The sequence below is a fragment of the Carcharodon carcharias genome, chromosome 19 (assembly GCF_017639515.1).
Source record: "Carcharodon carcharias isolate sCarCar2 chromosome 19, sCarCar2.pri, whole genome shotgun sequence".
NCBI classification, from domain to species: Eukaryota; Metazoa; Chordata; class Chondrichthyes; order Lamniformes; family Lamnidae; genus Carcharodon; species Carcharodon carcharias.
The window spans coordinates 57,954,466-57,977,927 of record NC_054485.1 but is presented as its reverse complement, the minus strand read 5'-3'; the positions used below and the strand labels follow the sequence as shown (position 1 = coordinate 57,977,927).

At 44.8% G+C, this 23,462-nt stretch overlaps 1 protein-coding gene across 5 annotated transcripts in view; it reads right to left on the bottom strand.

Annotated features, from left to right (window-relative positions):
* col16a1 (collagen, type XVI, alpha 1) overlaps positions 1–23,462 on the bottom strand; it is a 512,937-nt gene that overhangs the window by 8,280 nt on the left and 481,195 nt on the right. For all 5 annotated transcript variants that reach the window (XM_041212846.1, XM_041212840.1, XM_041212847.1 and 2 more), the window contains 4 exons: positions 19,008–19,052; positions 15,601–15,801; positions 13,721–13,787; positions 12,628–12,798 (listed from right to left, as the gene is read on the bottom strand). In XM_041212846.1, the coding sequence (XP_041068780.1) occupies positions 12,628–12,798; positions 13,721–13,787; positions 15,601–15,801; positions 19,008–19,052 (484 nt within the window). The remainder of the gene's footprint in view (positions 1–12,627; positions 12,799–13,720; positions 13,788–15,600; positions 15,802–19,007; positions 19,053–23,462) is intronic.

Here is a 23,462-nt window from a genome sequence, read left to right as displayed (position 1 = left end):
TGTGGAAGTGAGAGAGAGAGAGAGAGAGAGAGTGTGTGTGTGTGTATGTGCGTGTGTGAGAGTGTGTGCGTGGGAATGAGAGTGAGTAAGTGAGAGTGTGTGTGTCTGTGTGGGAAAAAGTGAATGTGTGTGTGCGGGAAAGTGAGTGAGGGTGTGTGAGAGAGTGAGTGCGTGTGTGTGGGAAAGTGAGTGTGTGTGTGTGTGTGTGTGTGTGTGTGTGTGGGGTGGGAAAGAGTGAGTGATTCAGTGTGTTTGTGGGGAGTGGTGGGGCTCTTTTATACGCTCATGGGATGTGGGCATCGCTGGCTAGGCCAGTATTTATTGCCCATCCCTAATTACCCTTGAGAAAGTGGTGGTGAGCTGCCTTCTTGAACCACTGCAGTCCATATGGTGTGGGTACACCCACAGTGCTGTTAGGAAGGGAGTTCTAGGATTTTGACCCAGCGACAGTGAAGGAACAGCAATATATTTCCAAGTCAGCATGGAGAGTGGCTTGGAGGGGAACTTGGGAGTGCATGGGATTGATTGACTGAATCTAGTGGGAAGGGTGGGGGCGGGATGAACGCAAGTCTGCCTTGCGCCCAGTCTCGGGTTTCTCACTCACTCCAACCACCACACACCAACACACATGCAGCCACTCTCAGTGGGTTAGGCCGAGTGAGTGAGCACCCTGAGACTGGGAGTTTCTTTTTAATCATTCATGGAATGTGGGCATCACTGGCTGGGCCAGCATTTATTGCCCATCCCTAATTACCCTTGAGAAGGTGGTGGTGAGTTCCCTTCTTGAACTGCTGCAGTCCATGTGGTGTAGATACACCCACAGTGCTGTTAGGGAGGGAGTTCCAGGATTTTGACCCAGTGACAGCGAAGGAACAGCGAGATATTTTCAAGTCAGAATGGTGAGTGACTAGGAAGGGAACTTCCAGATGGTGGTGTTTCCATGCATCTGTTGCCCTTGTCCTTCTAGATGATAGTGGTCGTGGATGTAGATGGTACACACTGCTACCACTGTGCAATGGTGGTGGAGGGGGTGAATGTTTGTGGATGTGGTGCCAATCAAGTGGCCTTTGTCCATAAGACCATAAGACATAGGAGCAGAAATTAGGCCATTCAGCCCATCGAGTCTTCTCCGCCATTCAATCATGGCTGATATGTTTCTCAACCCCATTCTCCTGCCTTCTCCCTGTAACCTTTGATCCCCTTACAAATCAAGAATCTACTTATCTTGGTTTTAAATACACTCAATGACCTGGCCTCCACAACCTTCTGTGGCAATGAATTCCATAGATTCATCACTGTCTGACTAAAGAAGTTTCTCCTCATCTCTGTTCTAAAAGGTTTTCCCTTTACTCTCAGGCTGTGCCCTCAGGTCCTAGTCTCTCCTACTAATGGAAACATCTTCCCCACGTCCACTCTATCCAGGCCTTTCAGTATTCTGGAAGTTTCAATCAGATCCCCCCTCATCCTTCTAATCTCCATTGAGTATAGACCCAGAGTCCTCAAACATTCCTCATATGTTAAGCCTTTCATTCCTGGGATCGTTCTCGTGAATCTCCTCTGGACCCTCTCCAGGGCCAGAACATCCTTCATGAGATACGGGGCCCAAAAGTACTCACAATATTCTAAATGTGGTCTGACCAGAGCCTCAGCAGCACATCCCTGCTTTTATATTCTAGTCTCTCGAAATAAATGCCAACATTGTATTTGCCTTCCTAACTACTGACTCAACCTGCAAGCTAACCTTAAGAGAATCTGACCAGAGCTTTATAAAGCCTCAGCAGCACATCCCTGCTTTTATATTCTAGTCCTCTGGAAATAAATGCCAACATTGCTTTTGCCTTCCTAACTACCGACTCAACCTGCAAGTTAACCTTAAGAGAATCCTGGACCAGGACCCCCAAGTCCCTTTGCACTCCAGATTTCTTAATTCTCTCCCCATTTAGAAAATAGTCGATGCCTCTATTCTTCCTACCAAAGTGCATGACCTCACACTTGCCCATGTTGTATTCCATCTGTCACTTCTTTGCCCATTCTCCTAACCTGTCCAAATCCTTCTGCAGCCTCCCTGCCTCTTCAATACTACCTGTCCCTCCACCTATCTTTGTATCATCTGCAAACTTAGCCAGGATGCCCTCAGTTCCTTCATCTAGATCATTAATGTATAAAGTGAAAAGTTGTGGTCCCAACACTGACCCCTGCGGAACTCCATTAGTCACCGGCCGCTATCCTGAGAAGGACCCCCTTATCCCCACTCTCTGCCTCCTGCCAGACAGCCAATCTTCTATCCATGCTAGTACCTTGCCTCTGACACCTTGGGCTCTTATCTTACTGAGCAGCCTCCTTTGCGGCACCTTGTCAAAGGCCTTTTGGAAGTCCAAGTAGATAACATCCATTGGCTCTCATTTGTCTAACCTACTCGTTATCTCCTCAAAGAATTCTAACAGATTTGTCAGGCATGACCTCCCCTCGATGAAACCATGCTGTCTTTGCACTATTTTACCATGCACTTCCAACTATTCTGAAATCTCATCCTTAATAATGGACTCTAAAATCTTACCAATGACCGAGGTCAGGCTAATTGGCCTGTAATTTCCCGTCTTTTGCCTCACTCCTTTCTTAAACATGGTGGTTACATTAGCGATTTTCCAGTCCTCCCTGACTTGAGTGATTCCTGAAAGATCACCATTAACGCCTCCACTATCTCTTCAGCTATCTCCTTCAGAACTCTGGGGTGTAATCCATCTGGTCCAGGTGATTTATCCATCTTCAGATCTTTCAGTTTTCCTAGCACTTTCTCCTTGGTAATGGCCACCATACTCACCTCTGCCCCCCTGACTCTCTTGAACTTTGGGGATGTTACTCGTGTCTTCCACCGTGAAGACTGACGCAAAGTACCTATTCAGTTCCTCCGCCATTTCTTTGTTTCCCACTACTACTTCTCCAGCGTCATTTTTCAGCGGCCCAATCTCCACTTTTGACTCTCTCTTTACCCTTTATATGTCTAAAAAACTCTTGCAATCTTCTTTTATATTACTGGCTAGTTTACCCTCATATTTAAACTTCTCCCTCCTTATTTCTTTTTTAGTTGTCCTCTGTTGGTCTTTGTAGGCTTCCCAATCCCCTAGTTTCCCAATGCTCTTCGCTGCATTATATGCTTTCTCTTTAGCTTTAATGCTGTCCCTGACTTCCCTTGTCAACCATGGTTGCCTCGTCCTTCCTTTAGTATGCTTCTTCTTCCTAGGGATGAATTTTTGCAGTGTCTCCCAAATTACTCCCAGAAACTCCTGCTGTTCCACTGTCTTTCCTGCTAGGCTCATCTCCCAGTCAATTCTGGCCAGCTCCTCCCTCATGCTTCTGTAGTTGCCTTTATTCAACTGTAATACCATTACATCTGATTCCAGCTTTTTCCTCTCAAACTGCAGGGTAAATTCTATCATATTATGGTCACTTCCTCCTAAGGGTTCCTTCACCTTAAGCTCTCTTATCAAATCTGCCTCATTACACATCACTAAATCTAGAATTGCCTGTTCCCTAGTGGGCTCCACCATAAGCTGCTCCAAAAAGCCATCTCGTAAACATTCCACAAATTCCTTTTCTTGGGATCCACTACCAACCTGATTTTCCCAGTCTACCTGCATATTGAAATCCCCCATGATCACTGTAACCTTGCCTTTCTTACACGCCTTTTCTATCTCCTGGTGTATCTTGTGCCCTACATCCTGACTACTGTTCGGAGGCCTGTACATAACTCCCATTATGATTTTTTTACCTTTGCGGTTCCTCAACTCTACCCACACAGATTCTACATCATCTGACTCTAAGTCATTTCTTGCTATCGATTTAATTTCATTTCTTACTAACAAAGCAACCCCACCCCCTCTGCCAGCTTGCCTATCTTTTCAAAAGGATGTATATCCTTGGATATTTGGCTCCCAGTCCTGATCCCCTTGCAGCCATGTCTCCGTGACGCCCACCACATCATGCCTGTCAATTTCAATCTGCGCCACAAGCTCATTTACCTTATTTCGTATACTGTGTGCATTCAGATACAACACCTTCAGTCCTGTATTTCCCATCCCCCTACTCATTGTCGTCCCTTTATCTGATGTGCTTGAAGTTAGATTCCTAGCCTTTTCCAAACACTCTGTCCTATCTTGTGTTCTGGAGACTTTAATAGCCTCTCCTGGGCTCTCCTTTCTTTTCAGTTTTTCATAATTTTCCATGAAATTGAATCCACCCTCCCACATGCTAACCTGCTGCTTTGTTTCCCATTAGTCATACTTCTTGGAGTTTTACCCCTCCCTCCCCCCCAACTTCCTTGTTTAAAGTCCTGTTGACCACCCTATTTACCCTTTTCGCTAGAACATTGGTCCCAGATCGGTTCAGATGGAGACTGTCCCAACAGTACAGATCCCTCCTGTTCCAATACTGATGCCAGTGCCTCATGAAATGGAACCCTTCTTTCCCGCACCATTCCGTTATTTTACAGTGGGTCCTCCTCGATTGCCTCCTGAGTCGCGGTGGCTGCGGTGACTTCTCCCAGAATGCTTCAGTCACTTCTCACCAGCACCCTCTGTTGGATGCTCTTCCTCCTGTTGAGTGCACGAGTCCTTCTCCTCGATTCCCTCCTGAGTCGCAGTGGCTGTGGTGACTTCTCCCAGAATGCTTCAGTCACTTCTCACCAGCGCCCTCTGTTCCTGGATGGTGTCGAGCTTCTTCAGTGTTGTTGGAGCTGAACTCATCCAGGCAAGTGGGGAGTATTCCATCACACTCCTGGCTTGTGCCTTGTAGATGGTGGACAGGCTTTGGGGAGTCAGGAGGTGAGTTACTTCTCGCAGGATTCCTAGCCTCTGACCTGTTCTTGTGGTCACAGAATTTATATGGCTAGTCCAGTTCAGTTTCTGGTCAATGGTAACCCCCAGGATGTTGATAGTGGGGGATTCAGTGATGGTAATGCCATTGAATGTGAAGGGCTGATGGTTAGATTCTCTCTTGTTGGAGATGGCCATTGCCTGGCAATTGTGTGTTGCAAATGTTACTTGGCCACTTGTCAGCCCAAGCCTGGATATTGTCCATGTCTTGCTGCATTTGCACATGGACTGCTTCAGTATCTGAGGAGTCACGAATGGTGCTGAACATTGTGCAATCATCAGTGAACATCCCCACTTCTGACCTTACGATGGAAGGAAGGTCATTGATGAAGCAGCTGAAGATGGTTGGGCCTAGGACACTACTCTGAGGAACACCTGCAGTGATGTCCTAGAACAGAGATGATTGACCTCCAGCAACCACAACTATCCTCCTTTGTGCTAGATAGACTCCAGCTAGCAGAGAGTTTTCCCCTTGATTCCCATTGACTCGTTTTGCTAGAGCTCCTTGATGTTACACACAGTCAAATGTGGCCTTGATGTGAAGGGCAGTCACTCTCACCTCACCTCACCTCAGGAGTTTAGCTCTTTTGTTCATGTTTGAACCAAGGCTGTAATGAGGTCAGGAGATGAGTGGCCCTGGTGGAACCCAAACTGAGCGTCAGTGAGCAGGCTATTGCTAAGCAAGTGTTGCTTGATAGCACTGTTGATGACCCCTTCCATCACTTATCTGATGATCGAGAGTAGACTGATGGGGTAGTAATTGGCCGGGTTGGATTTGTTCTGCTTTTTGTGTACAGGACATACCTGGGCAATTTTCCACATTGCTGGGTAGATGCCAGTGTTGTAGCTGAACTGGAACAGCTTGGCCTGGGGCGTGGCAAGTTCTGGAGCATGAGTCTTTAGGACTATTGCTGGAACATTGTCAGGGCTCATAATCTTTGCAGTATTCAGTGCCTTCAGCCATTTCTTGATATCACGTGGAGTGAATCGAATTGGCTGAAGGCAGGTATCTGTGATGCTGGGGATCTCCAGAGCAGGCCAAGATGGATCATCCACTTGGCACTTCCGGCTGAAGATGGTTGCGAATGTTTCAGCCTTATCTGTTGCACTGCTGTGCTGGGCTCCTCCATCATTGAGGGTGGGAATATTTGTGGAGCCTCCTCTTCCAGTGCGTTGTTTAATTGTCCAAAATACAATTGAGAACCAACAGGAATGCAGAAGGTTCGGAGGGGAGGTGAAAAAACATATTTGGGAAGCGAAGAGGGATTATGAGAAAAGACTGGCAGGTAACATAAAGGGGAATCCTAAAGTTTCCTATAGGCATATAAATAGGAAAAGGGTGGTGAAAGGAGGAGTAGGGCCGATTAGGGACCTAAAAGAGAATTTACACATGGATGAAAGGGCCATGACTGAAGTAGTAAATTAATATCTTGCATCCGTCTTTACTAGTGGGTTAGATACTACCAGGCCATGGTGACAGATGAGGAAACTCTGTCACTAGAAGGGTTCAAAATTGATAAGGAGGAAGTGTTGAATAGACTGTCGGTACTTAAAGTTGAAAGGCACCGGGACCAGACGAGGTGCATCCAAGGATATTGAAGGAAGTGAGAGTAGATATTACAGGGGCACTGACCATAATCTTTTAGTCTTCACTAGACTCAGGGAAGGTGCCAGAGGACTAGGGAATTGCAAACATTACGCCCTTGTTCAAAAAAAGGTTATAAGGATAAGCCCAGTAATTACAGACCAGTCAGTTTAACTTCAGTGGTGGGCAGGATTCTAGAAACAATTATTTGGGATAGAATTAGTAGTCACATGGAAAAATATGGGTTAATAAGGAAGAACCAGCATGGATTTCAAAAGGAGAAATAGTGCTTAACTAACTCGCTGCAGCTTTTTTTGAAGAGGTAACAGAAAAGGTCGATGAGGGTAATGCTGTTGATGTGGTGTACATGGGCTTTCAAAAGGCATTTGATACAGTGCCACAGACTTAAGAAAAGTTATAGCTCATGGAATAAAAGGGGCAGTAGCAATGAGGATACAAAATTGGCTGAAAAATAGGAAGCAGAGAGTAATGATCAATATATTTTTCGGGTTGGAGGAAGCTTTGTAGTGGAGTTTCCCAGATGTCAGTATTGGGACCCTTGCTTTTCCTGATACATATTAATGATCTAGATCTTGGTGTGCAGGGGACAATTTCAAAGTTTGCATATGGTACGAAGCTGTGAGGAGGACAGTGTAGAACTTCAAAAGGACACAGACAAGTAGCTGGAGTGGGCAGATTGGTGGCAGATGAAGTTCAATGTGGAGAAGTGTGAGGTGGTGCATTTTGGTAGGAAAAACATGGACAGACAATTTAAAATAAGGGGTGAAATTTTGAAGGGGTGCAGCAGCAGAAAGACTTGGGTGTATATGTGCATAGATCATTGAAGGTGGCAGGACAGGTGGAGAGAGCAGTTAATAAAGCATATAGTATCCTGGGCTTTATTAATAGGGGCATAGAGTACAAAATCAGGGAGGTTATGCTGAATTTATATAAGACACACATTAGAGCTCAGCTGGAGTATTGTGTACAGCTCTGGGCATCACACCATAGGATGGATGTGAACACATTGGAGAGAGTGCAGAAGAGATTTACAAGAATGGTTCCAGGGATGAGGAACTTTAGCTATGAGGATAGATTAGGGAAGTTGGGACTGTTCTCCTTGGAGAGGAGAAGGCTAAGAGATTTGAAAGAGATGTTCAAAATCATGAGGAGGCTGGACAGAGTAGATAGCGAGAAATGGTTCCCACTCGTAAAAGCATCAAGAACGAGAGAGCACAGATTTAAAGCGATTTGCAAAAGAAGCAAGTGTGACGTGAGAAAAACTTGTTCACACAGAGAGTGGTTCGGGTTTGGAATGCACTGCCTGGAAGTGTGGTGGGGGCAGGTTCAATCGAGGCATTCAAGAGGACATTAGATGAATATTTGAATAGAAACAATGTGCAAGTATACGGGGAACAGGCAGAGCAATGGCCTCCTTCTGTGCTGTTAAGGTTCTGTGAACCATTTACGACTGGATGTGGAAGGACTGCAGAGATTAGATCTGATCCGTTGGTTGTGGGATCGCTTAGTTCTGTCTATCACTTGCTGCTTTTGCTGTTTGGCACATATGTAGTTCTGTGTTGTAGCTACAGAAGGTTGACACCTCATTTTTAAGTTTGCCTGGTGCTGTTCCTGGCATGCGCTCCTGCACTCTTCATTGAACCAGGGTTGATCTCCTGGTTTGGTGGTAATGGTAGAGTGGGGGATATGCTGGACAACGAGGTTACAGATTGTGGTTGAGTACAATTCTGTTGCTGCTGATGGCCCACAGCATTTCATGAATGCCCAGTCTTGAGTTGCTAGATCTGTTTGAAATCTATTCATTTAGCACAGTGGTAGTGCCACACAACATGATGGAGGGTATCCTCAATATGAAAACGGGACTTCATCTCCACAAGGACTGTGCGGTGCTCATTCCTACTGATACAGGTGCATCTGCGACATGTAGCTTGGTCGGGACGAGATCAAGTATATTTTTCCCTCTTGTTGGTTCCCTCACCACCTGCTTCAGACCGAGACTAGCAGCAATGTCCTTTAGGACTCAGCCAGCTTAGTCAGTAGTGGTGCTACTGAGCCACTCTTGGTGATGGACATTGAAGTCCCACCCAGAGTACTTTCTGCATCCTTGCCACCCTCAGTGCTTCCTCCAAGTGGTGTTCAACATGGGGGGGGGTGGTGGCGGGGGGGGGGGGGGGGGGGGGGGGGGGGGTGGTGGCGGGGGCGGGGGCGCATGGTAGATGGTAATCAGCAGGAGGTTTCCTTGCCCATGTTTAACCTGATGCCATGAGACATCATGGCATCCAGAGTCAATATTGAAGACTCCCAGGGCAACTCCCTCCCAACTGCATACCACTGTGCTCCCACCTCTGCTGGGCCTGTCCTGCCAGTGGGACAGGACATACCCATGGATGGTGATGGTGGTGTCTGGGACATCATCAGTAAGATATAATTCCACGAGTATGGCTATGTCAGGCTGTTGCTTGAAGGGTCTGCAAGACAGCTCCCCCAATTTTGGCAAAGGCCCCCAGATGTTCTTAAGGAAGACTTTGCAGGGTTGACAAGGCTGAGACTGCCGTTGTTGTTTCTGCTGCCTAGGTCGATGTCGGGTGGTTCATCCAGTTTCATTCCTTAGCGGTTTGATACAACTGAGTGGCTTGCTAGGCCATTTCAGAGGGTGTTTAAGAGTGGGTCTGGAATCACGTGTAGGCCAAACAAGGACATTAGTGAATCAGCTGGGTTTTTTGGACCATTGGCAATGGTTTTTATTGTCATCATTAGACTTTTAATTCTACCATCTGCAGTGATGGGATTCGATCCCTGGTCCCCCAGAACATTACCCTGGGTCTCTGAATTACCAGTCCAGTGATAATACCACTACAACATCGCCTCCCCCGGAGACTCACACCCTGACACTTTCACACGCTGGTCATTTTCATTAATTACTCTTTTTTCACTTAATTTATTGCTATGACATTGCTGTACTTTTGCTTAGCAATGGTTTCTTTCCTTAAAACCTTAAGTTTTTTTTTGAAATTTAGTTAATTGTTGGGCAAATTTCTGAAAGATGAAGTTTGGCACATCAGCCCCTCGAGTGAGAAAAATATGGAAATGTTGCAGTCCTACTCCGGCCCCCTTCCACAACTCTTTCTCCGGTACATCGATGATTACTTCGGTGCCACTTCATGCTCTCGTCGGGACTTGGAAAAATGTATTAATTTTGCTTCCAATCTCCACCCCTCCATCATTTTCACGTGGTCCATCTCTGACACTTCCCTTCCCTTCCTTGACCTCTCTGTCTTAATCTCTGGTGATAGACTGTCCACCAATATCCATTACAAACCCACCGACTCCCACAGCTATCTCGACTATAGCTCCTCACACCCCGCTTCCTGTAAGGACTCCATCCCATTCTCTCAGTTCCTTCGCCTCCGTCGCATCTGTTCCGATGATGCTACATTCAAAAACAGTTCCTCTGACATGTCCTCCTTCTTCCTTAACCGAGGTTTTCCACCCACGGTCGTTGACAGGGCCCTCAACCGTGTCCGGCCCATCTCCTGCGCATCCGCCCTCACGCCTTCTCCTCCCTCCCAGAAACATGATAGGGTCCCCCTTGTCCTCACTTATCACCCCACCAGCCTCCGCATTCAAAGGATCATCCTCCGCCATTTCCGCCAACTCCAGCATGATGCCACCACCAGACACATCTTCCCTTCACCCCCCTTATCGACATTCCGTAGGGATCGATCCCTCCGGGACACCCTGGTCCACTCCTCCATCACCCCCTACTCCTCAACCCCCTCCTATGGCACCACCCCATGCCCACGTAAAAGATGCAACACCTGCCCCTTCACTTCCTCTCTCCTCACCGTCCAAGGACCCAAACACTCCTTTCAAGTGAAGCAGCATTTCACTTGCATTTCCCCCAACTTAGTCTACTGCATTCGTTGCTCCCAATGTGGTCTCCTCTACATTGGAGAGACCAAACGTAAACTGGGCGACCGCTTTGCAGAACACCTGCGATCTGTCCGCAAGAATGACCCAAACCTCCCTGTCGCTTGCCATTTTAACACTCCACCCTGCTCTCTTGCCCACATGTCTGTCCTTGGCTTGCTGCATTGTTCCAGTGAAGCCCAACGTAAACTGGAGGAACAACACCTCATCTTCTGACTAGGGACTTTACAGCCTTCCGGACTGAATATTGAATTCAACAACTTTAGGTCGTGAGCTCCCTCCCCCATCCCCACCCCCTTTCTGTTTCCCCCTTCCTTTTTTTTCCAATAAATTATAAAGATTTTCCTTTTCCCACCTATTTCCATTATATATAAAAAAAACCCCACTAGAGCTATACCTTGAGTGCCCTACCATCCATTCTTAATTAGCACATTCGTTTAGCTAATATCACCAACTTTAACTTTAACACCTATGTGTTCTATTGTACTATTGTCATTGACATCTTTTGATGACCTGCTTCTACCACTCTTTCCTGGACTCGAACTCAAGTTCTGTCGAAGGGTCATGAGGACTCGAAACGTCAACTCTTTTCTTCTCCGCCGATGCTGCCAGACCTGCTGAGTTTTTCCAGGCAATTCTGTTTTTGCTTCTATCACTGCTTGTTTGTCCCTACAACCACACCCCCACCTCTCTCTCTCTCTATCTCTCCGCCCCCCACACACACACCTTAAACCAACTTATATTTCAACTCTTTCTTGGACTCAAACTCAAGTTCTGTTGAAGGGTCATGAGGACTCGAAATGTCAACTCTTTTCTTCTCTGCCGATGCTGCCAGACCTGCTGAGTTTTTCCAGGTAATTCTGCTTTTGTTATGGAAATGTGCCCCCCCCCAAGCAAAAAGGCTGGAAAGCCTGCCCTGCACTGTCCCATCAAACATTCCCAGGGCAGGTACACTAAATTTCTTCACTATTTGAGAGATTTTGTTGCTCACAATCAGCTGCATTCTTGTCCATTAATATTGCAATTATACACTGAAATTAATGAATTGGCTATGAAGAACTTTGGGATTTCCTGGGGAAGAGTAAGCTGCTATATCAGTCTACCAGAGTAAGCTGCTATATCAGTCTACCAGAGTAAGCTGCTATATCAGTCTACCAGAGTAAGCTGCTATATCAGTCTACCAGAGTAAGCTGCTATATCAGTCTACCAGAGTAAGCTGCTATATCAGTCTACCAGAGTAAGCTGCTATATCAGTCTACCACAGTAAGCTGCTATATCAGTCTACCACAGTAAGCTGCTATATCAGTCTACCATAGTAAGCTGCTATATCAGTCTACCAGAGTAAGCTGCTATATCAGTCTACCAGAGTAAGCTGCTATATCAGTCTATCAGAGTAAGCTGCTATATCAGTCTATCAGAGTAAGCTGCTATATCAGTCTATCAGAGTAAGCTGCTATATCAGTCTATGTTCCTTTTAGCCTGTGAGTGCTAGCGCCAATTCGGCACAAATTGTGAGAAGCTAGTGCACCAAAGCTATTGGGAGACAGTTGTCACCGTTTCTAACACATTTCCACCAGAACCTGTCACCCAGCAGGGAGATGGCATTCTTATTTCATTTTTCTTTTAGCAACACAGGTACCAAATCACATCATTTGGAGATAGTGGAGATTTATTTAAGGGCTGCTTTAGCATGACAGATGGAATGCTGTGTGATGTTCAGCCTATTCTCAATCCTTTGATGGACAGTAACGTTATTTATCGATCCTCCCTGGGAAATGTGTCCCAGCAGTGCTATCCCTGATTCTGCATAATGTGATCCCGCAACTACTGTGAACAAATTGTTTATTGTGTTAACTTTAGCTTTAAGTGAGTTTCTCTTTGAGGCTAGAGATATCAGTTTCATTTGAAATTAAATTAAAAGGGAGCAGAAAGAGACTTTAGCTTCTTTCAGTTCTAAAGAAAGGTCATTGAGCTGCGAGATTAACTCTGCCTGTCGCTCTTTACTTGCTGTCTGATCTGCTGAGCAGCTGCCATTTTAAAATCTGTCATCAGAGACCTTGCTTTGGAGCCCAGCATGGAGACAGGTTAGCTCACAGTTGGCCCTGTTGTGAAGAGACTGGATGTAAGGCCACTCACAAGGACTGAGCATCTATATGTTCTGCACGGAATTTAACACGAATGCAGCCCCTTAGTGTATGTTTAAATTAAAATAAATTATACCTTTTGGCCCAGGTAATCCAGGTCGTCCATCTCTTCCACTTTGTCCTGGCAATCCAGGCTGACCTGGTTGTCCAGGATGTCCAGTCGCTCCAACCTTACCAGGGGGTCCTGGCCTTCCTGGGCTTGTTGAATCTGGAATACGTATTCTGGCTAGGTAGTATGCCATTCTTTCTAGAAAACAGAATGTAGGCCATTGAACGAGCTGCAGTCAGTTCTCCTGATCACTGTATTGTTTGAACTTCCAGTCAAGGCCAGCCAATGATGGGAACACCTTCACAAACTACGACTGGAGAATGGTGACTGTCCGGGTGTTCTCTGCAATTCGTGGGGAGATTAGCCTAAAGACCTGGACGGAACACCCCCTCTGCTCAAAGAACAGCAGAGGGCATTGGGAATAATTGCAATGTGAAGCAGAAAGGAGACATTGGGGTTAACATTGTGACCCCAGTTACACCGCACCAAGACCATAGGCTCTAAGGTGCATTTGACCCAAGTTGAATTTCATACTATAATGTCAGATCAACCCCTTTAAGATAGTTTATTGGCACTCCTGGCATGTGGCATTCTTGGTATGTGGAAAGAGGGACTTCCCCCACATGGGAGAGAGGCTATCCTCATATTGGAGAGATGGGCTGCTCCTATATTGGACAGAAGGATGGCATGAAGTAACATTTTTCCTGTGATAGGGTACCAGCTCTATCAGTACTATTTATGGGTTACGCTATTGTTATGGCTCAGAATGAGTGAATGACTGGTACCCAGATGCCAGCTGTTATCAGTGGCAGCCATCTGACAGTTGATAGGAAGTGTGTGAGCATAGCTCAGCAATTGTTATCCTCTCTGCCTACACCATGTGAGGGGGTGGGGAAAAGTACCTGGCTTCCACTGAGCAGCTCCTCAGAGTGGTCAGACCGAGATCAGAAACTCAGGAATTAGGAGGAATGGGTCTGTTTTACTCCAGCCCTGGCTAATCGATTTGAGATGTCATGTTTTTGTTTAGATGGTTAATTGCCTTGTCGAATTTGTAGAATTCTAATTGTCTCTTATGTGAGCTGAAGGAGGTGAAGGATTGTGAATAAAAAGGTTCACTCACCATCAAAGATTTTTGTAACTTCCTGTCTTATTAACCTCTTGATCTCATCAAAATTAACAGCTTCAGCCTGCAGGAAGGAATCAAAGATGTCTGCATCAGTTTCAGGGAGTGTCACTTGATTGGGTGGAGAATCCCAGTTAAAGCAGGAATTCTGGAAACTGCACAAAGGAAGGCTCCCTTTGTGTAAAAGAATCATAAGCACGTTTAGAAAGAACAGGTTTGCAGCTTCGAACAGAGGACACTTACCCTCTGGTGCCACTTTGTTCCTGTTGGGCGCATGAACCCAGCATGATGCAGTGCTTTAAGGTGATTTATATATTAGTATGGTGTGGGCTAAACAAAATAATTAAATTGAAATATCTTAGAATGACAGGTTTAATTGACTCCCGTCACCTACTTACAGAACTCTATTCGAGAAAAAGCAAAATAACAAATATGCCCTGTAATCTCTGTTGTTAGGATTTATTAACTTCGCTTGGGTAAGCTCTTGAATCTGGCCAGCTTTGTGTTTGAGGTGAATGAGTTCTGTTGCCAGGATAGGTTCATAGTTCTGGTCTCCATATAATAAAAACGTACATTGTGACACTGGAGAAGGTGCAAAAAAGATCTACAAGGATGATATAAAAACAGAAAATGCTGTAAAAAATCAACAGGTCTGGCAGCATCTGTGGAGAGAGAAACAGAGTTAACATTTTGAGTCCAAATGACTCTTCCTCAAAGCTCTGAAGAGTCATATTGGGGAGAATGAAGAATGTATTCGTTGGCCCAAATTTCAGGCCCACTGTGTTTTGACTGCTGGGCCTCATTTGCATACTGCCAGTTGAGTTCCATTCACTCCTGGCAACATGATAATGGAATGGCTGCAGGGAGAGGAATTTTACGTGGCCCTCTGGCTGCTCATCGGCCTACATGTTGGGAAAAGGTTTTGTGGCTGTCTCTTGGATTGGAAGTGGAAAGGCTGGGGCGGGGGGGACCACAACTGTCCTCCTGAGACTGAGGAGGAAACCTGCTCCTCCTGGTTTCTGAGCTGATGGCCCCCTGTTGCTTCCTGACAGTTGCTGAGCTCACAGTGAAGCCTATGGATGTCACAGGACCCCAAATAGCATTGCATCTGGTGAGCACTCATTCCCCAATAAGTGTTGGGTGGTAGGGGTGGTGGGGAGCATGGTGGTTGGGGGGGACCATTTGGAAAAGCTGGACCAACAATGGTAGGTGCAGTTCTATGATGATACATGTACAGTCACAGACTTATGGATGTGGAATAAGTAGAGGAGAACCTACATTCTCTTTCTCTAGATGGGGAGTCAGCTCCTGCTGCTGTTTCTGAAGTCTGCATTGTGGCAATTGGGAACTCACTCCCCAAAATGCTGTGTATGCTAGCGGTCAACGAAATGGTCTTTTGCTTTTTGTTACCTAAAGGGTATTAAGGGTTATGGAACCAAAGCAGGTTAATGAAGTTGAGATACAGATGAGCGATGCTCTAATTGATTGATGGAGCAGGTTCAAGGGGCTGAATGGCCTCCCTCATTCCTGTTCTCCTATCTTTGTTGGATACAACTCTGAAAGGCCGCTCCTGTGGACTTCTCCCTCTGACCCATCCACTTCAGCAGCATCACTGGAGTCACTCAGCCATGGACGCCATCCTAATGTAAAGTACGGATTCTTGGGATATTTTGAGGCCTTCAGAGTTTCCAATGAATGTAACAGGAAGGACATGGCGAAAATTGGTCCACAGTGGAGTGAGCTAGACCCATGATATGGTTCAGTTCTTACCAAAGAACCAGGAGAAAGCTCACATCTTCTGAAAGAATCATTGTACTTTCTACATTAGATACACAACTGAATGGCACTGAGGCACAAGCTGAAGTATAACACCTTACCGCTGTTCCTGGTGTTCCGGGTGTTCCTGGAATTCCAGGAGAACCTGCAGGTCCTGAGGGGCCGGGCAATCCTCTTTCTCCAGGAGAGCCTGGAGGGCCAGGGAGTCCCATGCCACTACTCTTGCCCGAGTACCCTCCGTATATCCCAGGTGGTCCTCTTGCTCCCTGGGCGCCCTTTTCACCCTGTGTTCCTGGCTCACCCTTGGGAGAAAAAGTGTGGAGTAAGCGTTAGAAATTAATTCCCCATCTGGGATGGGATTCCAACCCCACATTCCCGGGAAGAAATGGGGCACAATATGACAGGCTGATTTTGCGAATGTATGGTATTGCTTATATTAATCTAGAGAACATGAGCTCAAATCCCATCTGAATTCACTTTAATAAAAGCTGGAAACAAAAAACTCGCATCAATAAAAGTAACCATGAAGCTGTGGGATTGTCACAGAAACTGAACTGGTTCACGAACATTCCGTGGAGTCTGTATCATTTCAAATCTGTGTCTGGTTAGTTAATAACCCACCCAACATGTACAGTTTGACGCACACAATATATGAGGAAATAAGACCACAGAAGTCAGTTGTCTTATGTCTTTTGTGACTCCAGACCTATACCAACATGGTTGAAGCTTAATTGCCCTCTGAGGTGGCATAGTAAGCCATTCAGAAACTATTAAAAAGGAAGCCCACCACCTTCACAGGGCAACTCAGGATAAACAATAAAAACCGATCTTGCCAGCAACAACCCTAACTGAGAGTGAAATTAAAACATCAGTGATCCTTGTGGCCCTGCTCTGTAATCAGTGACTGTACCCTATGGTAAGACAAGAGATGGAACAAGGAGCCATCACCATCAGGAGAGGATGGAAGACACCACGAGTGTTAGAGGGAAGCGTGGGCCTGACCAAACGGGTTCCCTATGGCCCCTGATGGATTATGGGATTCAAACTGCACATAATAGATGGCCTATTTGGAAAATAAAACACCCTTAAGTAACCAGGCAGGACTTTGAAATGATAGATAAAAGGAAAAGAGATTTTATTTCCAAAGCAACTTTCAAGACATCTTGAAGTGTTTTACAGTTAATAAGTACTTTTGTAGTTAGGAGAACAAGTAGTTACTGCTGTAATGCAGGAAATGGGAAAGCCAAATTGCACACAGCAAGCTGCCACAAACATGAGTGACAGTGACTGGATAAATGTTCTTAGTGATGCTAGTTGAGCAATAATTGTTAGACAGCAGCTTAGAAAAACTTCTTTTTTTTCCCAAAATAGTGCCATGGGACCATTAACAGATGGACCTCGATTTGATGTCTCATCTGAAAGAAGGCGTCTCCCAGCAGTGCAGCATTTTCTTACTGCATTTGGAGTATCAGCCTGAACTATGTTCTTATATCGTTTGAGTGGCACTATGAACCCACAACCCTCAGACTCAGAGAGCAGAGGGCTGAGCCACAGCCAACTGTTTATTAGAAACCCCTGAAAGAACACAAAAATTATTTCCAGCCAGATCAATCTCTTAGAAAGTAGTTTGGAAGAGAGCTAGTTTCTTGACAGGTTAAGGATCACTTGTCAAAGCATACAAATTTTTTATAGGGCTCAATAGGAAGAATGCTTTCCCAGGGCGGGGGTGCAGGGGGGTCTACAACCAAGGGATACAATCTCAAAATAAGACGCAGGCTATTTAGGATGGAGATGAGGAAGAATTTCTTCACTCAGAAGATAGTGAATCTTTGGAATTCTCTGCCCCAGAGGGCTGTTGTGGCTCAATCATCGAGTATATTCAAGAAAGAGATCGAAAGATTTCTACATTTTAAAAATATTGAAGGATACAGGGATAGTGAGGGAAAATGGCATTGAGATAGAAGGTCAGCATTGATCCAGTTGAATGGCGGAACAGGCTCAAGGGTCTGAATGGTCTTCTCTTGTTCCTTTATCCCTATGTGAAGTGACAGCTTGGGTCGCTTGATAACACCCTCACTTCTGAGTAGGATATTGAGAGTTCAGATTCTGTACATGATCTCTGCTGACACCACAGCACAATGCTGCATCATCAGATATCAGAACCTTTAAATGAGATGTTGAGGGGGTGCCTGTTTAGATGTTAAACATCACATGATACTTATTTGAAGAAGAGCAGGGAGTTTTCCCAGTGATCAATATTCTGCCCTCAATTAATAACATCAAAATCAAATTAACTGGACATTCTTCTCAAAATGGTTCTGCTTCAAACTGATTACTGTCCATGAATCATGAGAACTTTTGTGATAAGGAATAATATAAATGCAATCCTTTATTTCTCAACTTTGGGCTTCATATTTAGTCTTGTCTTTGACTTTGTTTCAAAATTCTTCCAGAACATTTCAACCATCTGACAAAAGAATTCATCATTTGCTCCAACACATCTGCATTGGAACATGGTAATAGTGGGCATTACTGAATCCCACCTGCGCTGTTAGACTGTATGATCTCTTCTTGCCCAACGTTCTCTGATGAGTGCTGCAAGTGCTTCATACACTATAAATCTGATAGTAATATTAAGAGCTGGTCACACTGATAAAAACTCAAGCTGGGTACCATGTGGAGCAGCAATACAGAGTGACAGGAGCTGCTGGCAACAGAGCTTGTGTCCACACCATGGGACTCCCAATAATCACTCTGAGAGCTGCCGAGTGGCGATTGTGTATTGCTGGACAAGGAGTGAGGGCAAACCAGGGAGCAAGTCATCCACCCAAGCAACTGATGGCAGCATCGCTTGAGGACAGGATTAGATTGTACATCCTGAGGGAACATGTGGCATAATGGTAATGTCACTGGACTAATAAACTAGAGGTCCAGATTAATGTTCTGGGTTCACGGGTTCAAATCCCATCATGGCAGCTGGTGAAACTTAAATTCAATTAATAAATCTGGAATGAAAAGCTAGTCTCAGTAATGGTGACCACGAAGTTATCATTGTCATTAAAAACCCATCTGCTTCACTAATGTCCTTTTGACTCCAAACCCACAGCAATTGGCCCTCTGAAATAGCCTAGCAGCCACACAATTTTACCAAACAAGGTCGAACCACATGGACCGCAACAGATCAAGAAGGCAGCTCACCCCATCTTCTCAAGGGCAGTTAGGACTGGGCAATAAATGTTGGCATCGCCAGCCATGCCTGCATCCTATTAAAGGATAAAAAAAATCCTCCCTATGGGCTACATGCAGAAAAAGCTTAATCCTCAAACATAAAATAAATCCTTTACTGAATGACTGTTGTTGAGATACCAACTGGGGAAAGAAACTACATAGAGGTTCAATACCCTTTACAGAGGTACAGATAATACCTGGGGTAATCCACTGAGCAAGCTAAACCATTTACAAAGAAGAGAGACAAGAGACATGCTCCACTCTTAGTGTCAGTCCTTACCTTTGACCCAGGTGGCCCCACAATTCCAGGTGCACCCGGTGAACCCTAAGAGAACAAGAATAACATACATTACAGCTTGAAGCATGAACATACCAGAAGGACCTGTGACTGATAAAGCCCCATGATTGCAAAATCCACCAACATCTTTTGCTTTGGATTTCAGTTAGGTTCTGTAATGTAGTGAAGTGACTCCCAGCTTGACTATTCTGGCAATAAACAGAACAAAGTCTTTGCTAATCACGACCACTGAAATAAGGGCTCATGCCCTCCCCACCAACCTCCCCCGACCCCCCCACCCGGCCTCCCCCACTCGCCTCCTGCCCCGCCTCCCCACAACCACTGCTAACGCAATAATAAGCTGCAATCTGGTAAAATGAATTGTAATGAAGGTCTGGAGGCTGTTGTTTGAGAATGTGAGAGTTTTGTCTTTGCTCGTGTGTTGTTCCGATATCACAGTGTGAGCTATTAACGAGATTCAGCATTCAAGATGGATGTTGGTTTTCAACACACTGGGGGAGGGTTTAAACAGATTTGGGAGCAGGATGGACACCAGGATCAAGCACAAATTAGGGGAAACAAGATGCACAGGGGACTGACTGGGAGAGAAAAATAACACTAGAATGAAACGCCGTTCAGAAATAGGAGGGATCAGGCAGGGTTGGGGGGTGGGGATGCAAGAGTTTGAAATGTGTGTAAAATGCAGAGGGTGTGGTAAATATAGTTGGTGAACTGCAGGTTCAAATTTGCACAGAGGATTATAATATAGCAGCACAAAGAGACCTGGCTCAAACAAGGAGAGGATTGACCACTTGATGTTCCAAGCTCTAAGGTATTGAGGAACAGATAGGGAATGGAAAAAGAAGTGTAAGAATGGCAGTATTGATCAAAGAAATCCTACAGCACTGTAACTGAATGTAATATTAACTTTGTCCATGTTCAATCACTTATTTACTATGTAACTCTATTTTTTTATATTAATCAATGTAGACTGGTTGTGGTGTAGCCCTGTGTGTGCAATCTGTTTCATGGTGGTAACACAGAACATCGAGCAAAAGGAGAACCCAGATCTGAAGAATATCTGAATAACTGTACTGAATTGCATTGTGGCTTGATGGAAATTTAGTCAAGTCAAAGCCTTGCCAGAAATTAGCAAGGTCTGCAAAATGAATTAAATTGTGCAGGAGAACTGGTCTTAAACTGTGAGAAAGATAAACTTTTTTGTGCTGTTAGAGGTAGCAAAGGTGTCTATCACTACCAGCTTGGGGATTGATAACAGTGTGAGAGGTAACAAAGCAGAGTGAGGCTGGTTCTATTCCTTCAAGAATGACCTTGTGAAGGCCGATGACCTAAGAACAAGGGAAAAGGCACTGACGTAATTGAAAACCAATTAAATGGGCTAACAGCAGGCATTACCTTACATGGCACAGGGCCATAGCAAAGAAGGTATAAAGAAAGAGTCCACAGAGCCATCTCGATTGCAGGGTTTAGTGTGATTTGATCAGTCACTCAGAGGTCACGCACAGAGAATTCATCAGCATTTTGACCACCAACTCATAGGGATGCTAAGCAATTGGTATTATCATGAATATATACTACTGCTTAGTAGTTTGAGAAAGGTGTATCACCTTTTGTGAATTCTCATCCAAGTTGTTTTGTGCTGATGTTATCCAGAGGACAGACAATAACCTTTAGACTAGGAAATGGGTCTTACAGCACTGGAGAGAATGTAGCCGAGGAGACAAAACCAGAATCTAGTTAGAATTAAAGAACAATGGGTGAGCTATTAGGCTCTTGGGTCTATATTATAGGCCATATTAGTGAGAAGGAAGTAGAGCAGCAAATTTGTCAGCAAATTGTAGGAAGATGCAAGAGCTTTACAGTAGTGATGGGCAACTTCAATCATCCAAATGCAGATTGGGACAATGGGAAACACAAATTGAATTTGAAATTCTAACATGTTGTGACCTAGAGGATCCTTAACTACGATATCTCTTATTAATCCCACCTCATTACACATTATTCGATCCAAAATAGCCTGTTCCCGTGTAGGTTCTGCAACGTATTACTCTAAGAAACAATTCCTGATGCACTCTACAAATTTGTCTTCCATGTTAGCCCTGCCAATCTGACTTATTCAGTCAATATGCAGATTAAAATCATTCATGACAATTGTAGCACCCTTCTTACACGCCTCTATTATTTCCTGATTTATACTTTGTCCTACAGTGAGGCAGCTCTTTGGGGGCCTATAGATGACTCCCAACCATGACTTCTTCCTCTTGCTATTCCATTTTTCCACCCAAACTAATTCTACATCACGACCTTTTGCACCTATATCACTACTCACCATGGCACTGTTACCTTCTGTTACTAACAGAGCTACCTCACTTCCTTTTTCTTTTTGCCTATTTTTCCAGAACATCGAATACCCTTAAATATCGAGTTCCCAGTTTTGGTCATCCTGCAACCACATCTCTGTAATAGCTATCAAGTCATATTCATTTATTTCTATTTGTGCCATCAACTCATCTATCTTGTTACAAATGGTGCATGCATCAGATAAAGAGCCTTAAGCTTTGACTTTTTACCATTATTACTTATTCTGGTTCTGATTTCTGCTGCACTCTTCTGCTTATGCTTCCCGCCCCTTCCTGTCACACTTTGATTATCGTTCGCCTCTTCACTACCCTGCACCTCTGCTCTCTCATTTCTTTTCGATTTTTTAAACTTCCCTTCATTTGAATCCTCCCCCCCACCCCACCCCACTAATTAAAGTCCTATCGACAACCCTACAATTCACCAAGGCACTGGTGCCAGCATGGTTCAAATAAAGCCCGTCCCAGTAGAACAGCTCTCTCCTTCCCCAGTATTGGTGCCAGTGCCCCATGAATCAGAATTCATTTCTCCCACATCAAACTTTGAGCCACGTATTTACCTCTCTAATCTTATTTACCCTACCCCAATTTGCATGTGGCTCAGGTAGTAATACGGAGATTATTACCTTTGTGGTTCTATACTTGTAATACATTTGCATATTATTAATACTCATTAGCATAAAGCTTTTTTAATTACATCCTAGATAAAGTTAGTGTTCAGAGAATCTCGTGACACCCAGATCACGTTTGTTTAAAGGTAGTGTGCACCAGTTGGCTCTGTGCGGTTGTGTCTGAGGTCAGTGGTTTTCCTTGTTTATCTCTATGGCACAAGTAACATGAGCAGGAGGCTAGCAGCTCACATGGAGGCTCAGACCCAGCAAGGGTGAGTCAGTGGCGAGGGAGTTTTTAGAGTGGGGTTGGGGCTTAGAGGAGGGAAGTAGGAGGGGCCTGGTGCCCTGAGTGTGGGATGGGTTTGTGGAAAGGACAATCAGTCAAGGTAAGAAAATGAGGGACCTGTGTCAGCACTGTCCAAGTGTGGATCCATTTCAGAGTGTTGGCTGACAGAATCCTTACAGGGCTTTGACTTCACCCACAGCATTTCAATTCTCCCTGCTGAGAGTGATCTCGGAAAATGTCCTTTGCAATTCATGAACAGGAGGGAAGGCTGAACCTGCAAGTTCTGCCAGGTCCCACAGAGTGGCGAGTACAACACCGGACACTAACATGAACATTCAATAAAGAGTGAAAAAAAACACAACATTGTTTCTTCCACAATAAAGGAAATGTCCCTAATTCCCCTGTAACCATCAATGCAAGCCAACCATAAGGTGTGTCAGTACATTTAGCTCCCTGACTAAATGACCCTCAACATATAATGATGATGTACACATGAATAAAGTGAAACCAATGTAATGTGAAATATTTATAGTGAAATTTAAATTTGAAAAACACTTGTACCACCTTTGTGCTCTCAAATCATATGTTCATGGTAATGGGGTCGATCAGGAAAGTTGTGGCTGTGATGCAGAGTTTCCTAGTTTACCTGTACCTGCAGCATTGTCAGCTGATGGCAGATTTCACCAATGCAAAGCTTCTCCCTCAGCTAAGTCACACGTGTTTCTCATGTACACTGTTGGCACTTAGAGCTTCACTTGTAATCGCATGGGAAAAGGTAAAGAGAGAGGAAATGGAAGTGACACAGTTCCAGTTACAACGCGGGAGTGACACGCTGCCCACAAAATCCTGGTCAATAATCTTGAACAATATTAATTGGCATTTGGAAAAGTTTGGGTTAATAAATGAAAGTCAGTATGGATCTGTTAAAGACAAATTGTCTTTCAATAACTTGATCAAGTTCTTTGATATAGTAATGGGAGGGTTGATGGGGGTAGTGCTGCAGTTGTGTATATGGTTTGATGAAATACTACATGATTTGCTTGTTAGAAAACTTAAAGCCTGCAGGATTAATGAGGCAGCAGCAATGTGGATATAACACTGGCTAAGGGACAGAAAGCAGGGAGTTTTGGCGGATGGTTGATCTTCAGATTGGAGGGAGGTATAGAGTGATTTTCCCCAGGGG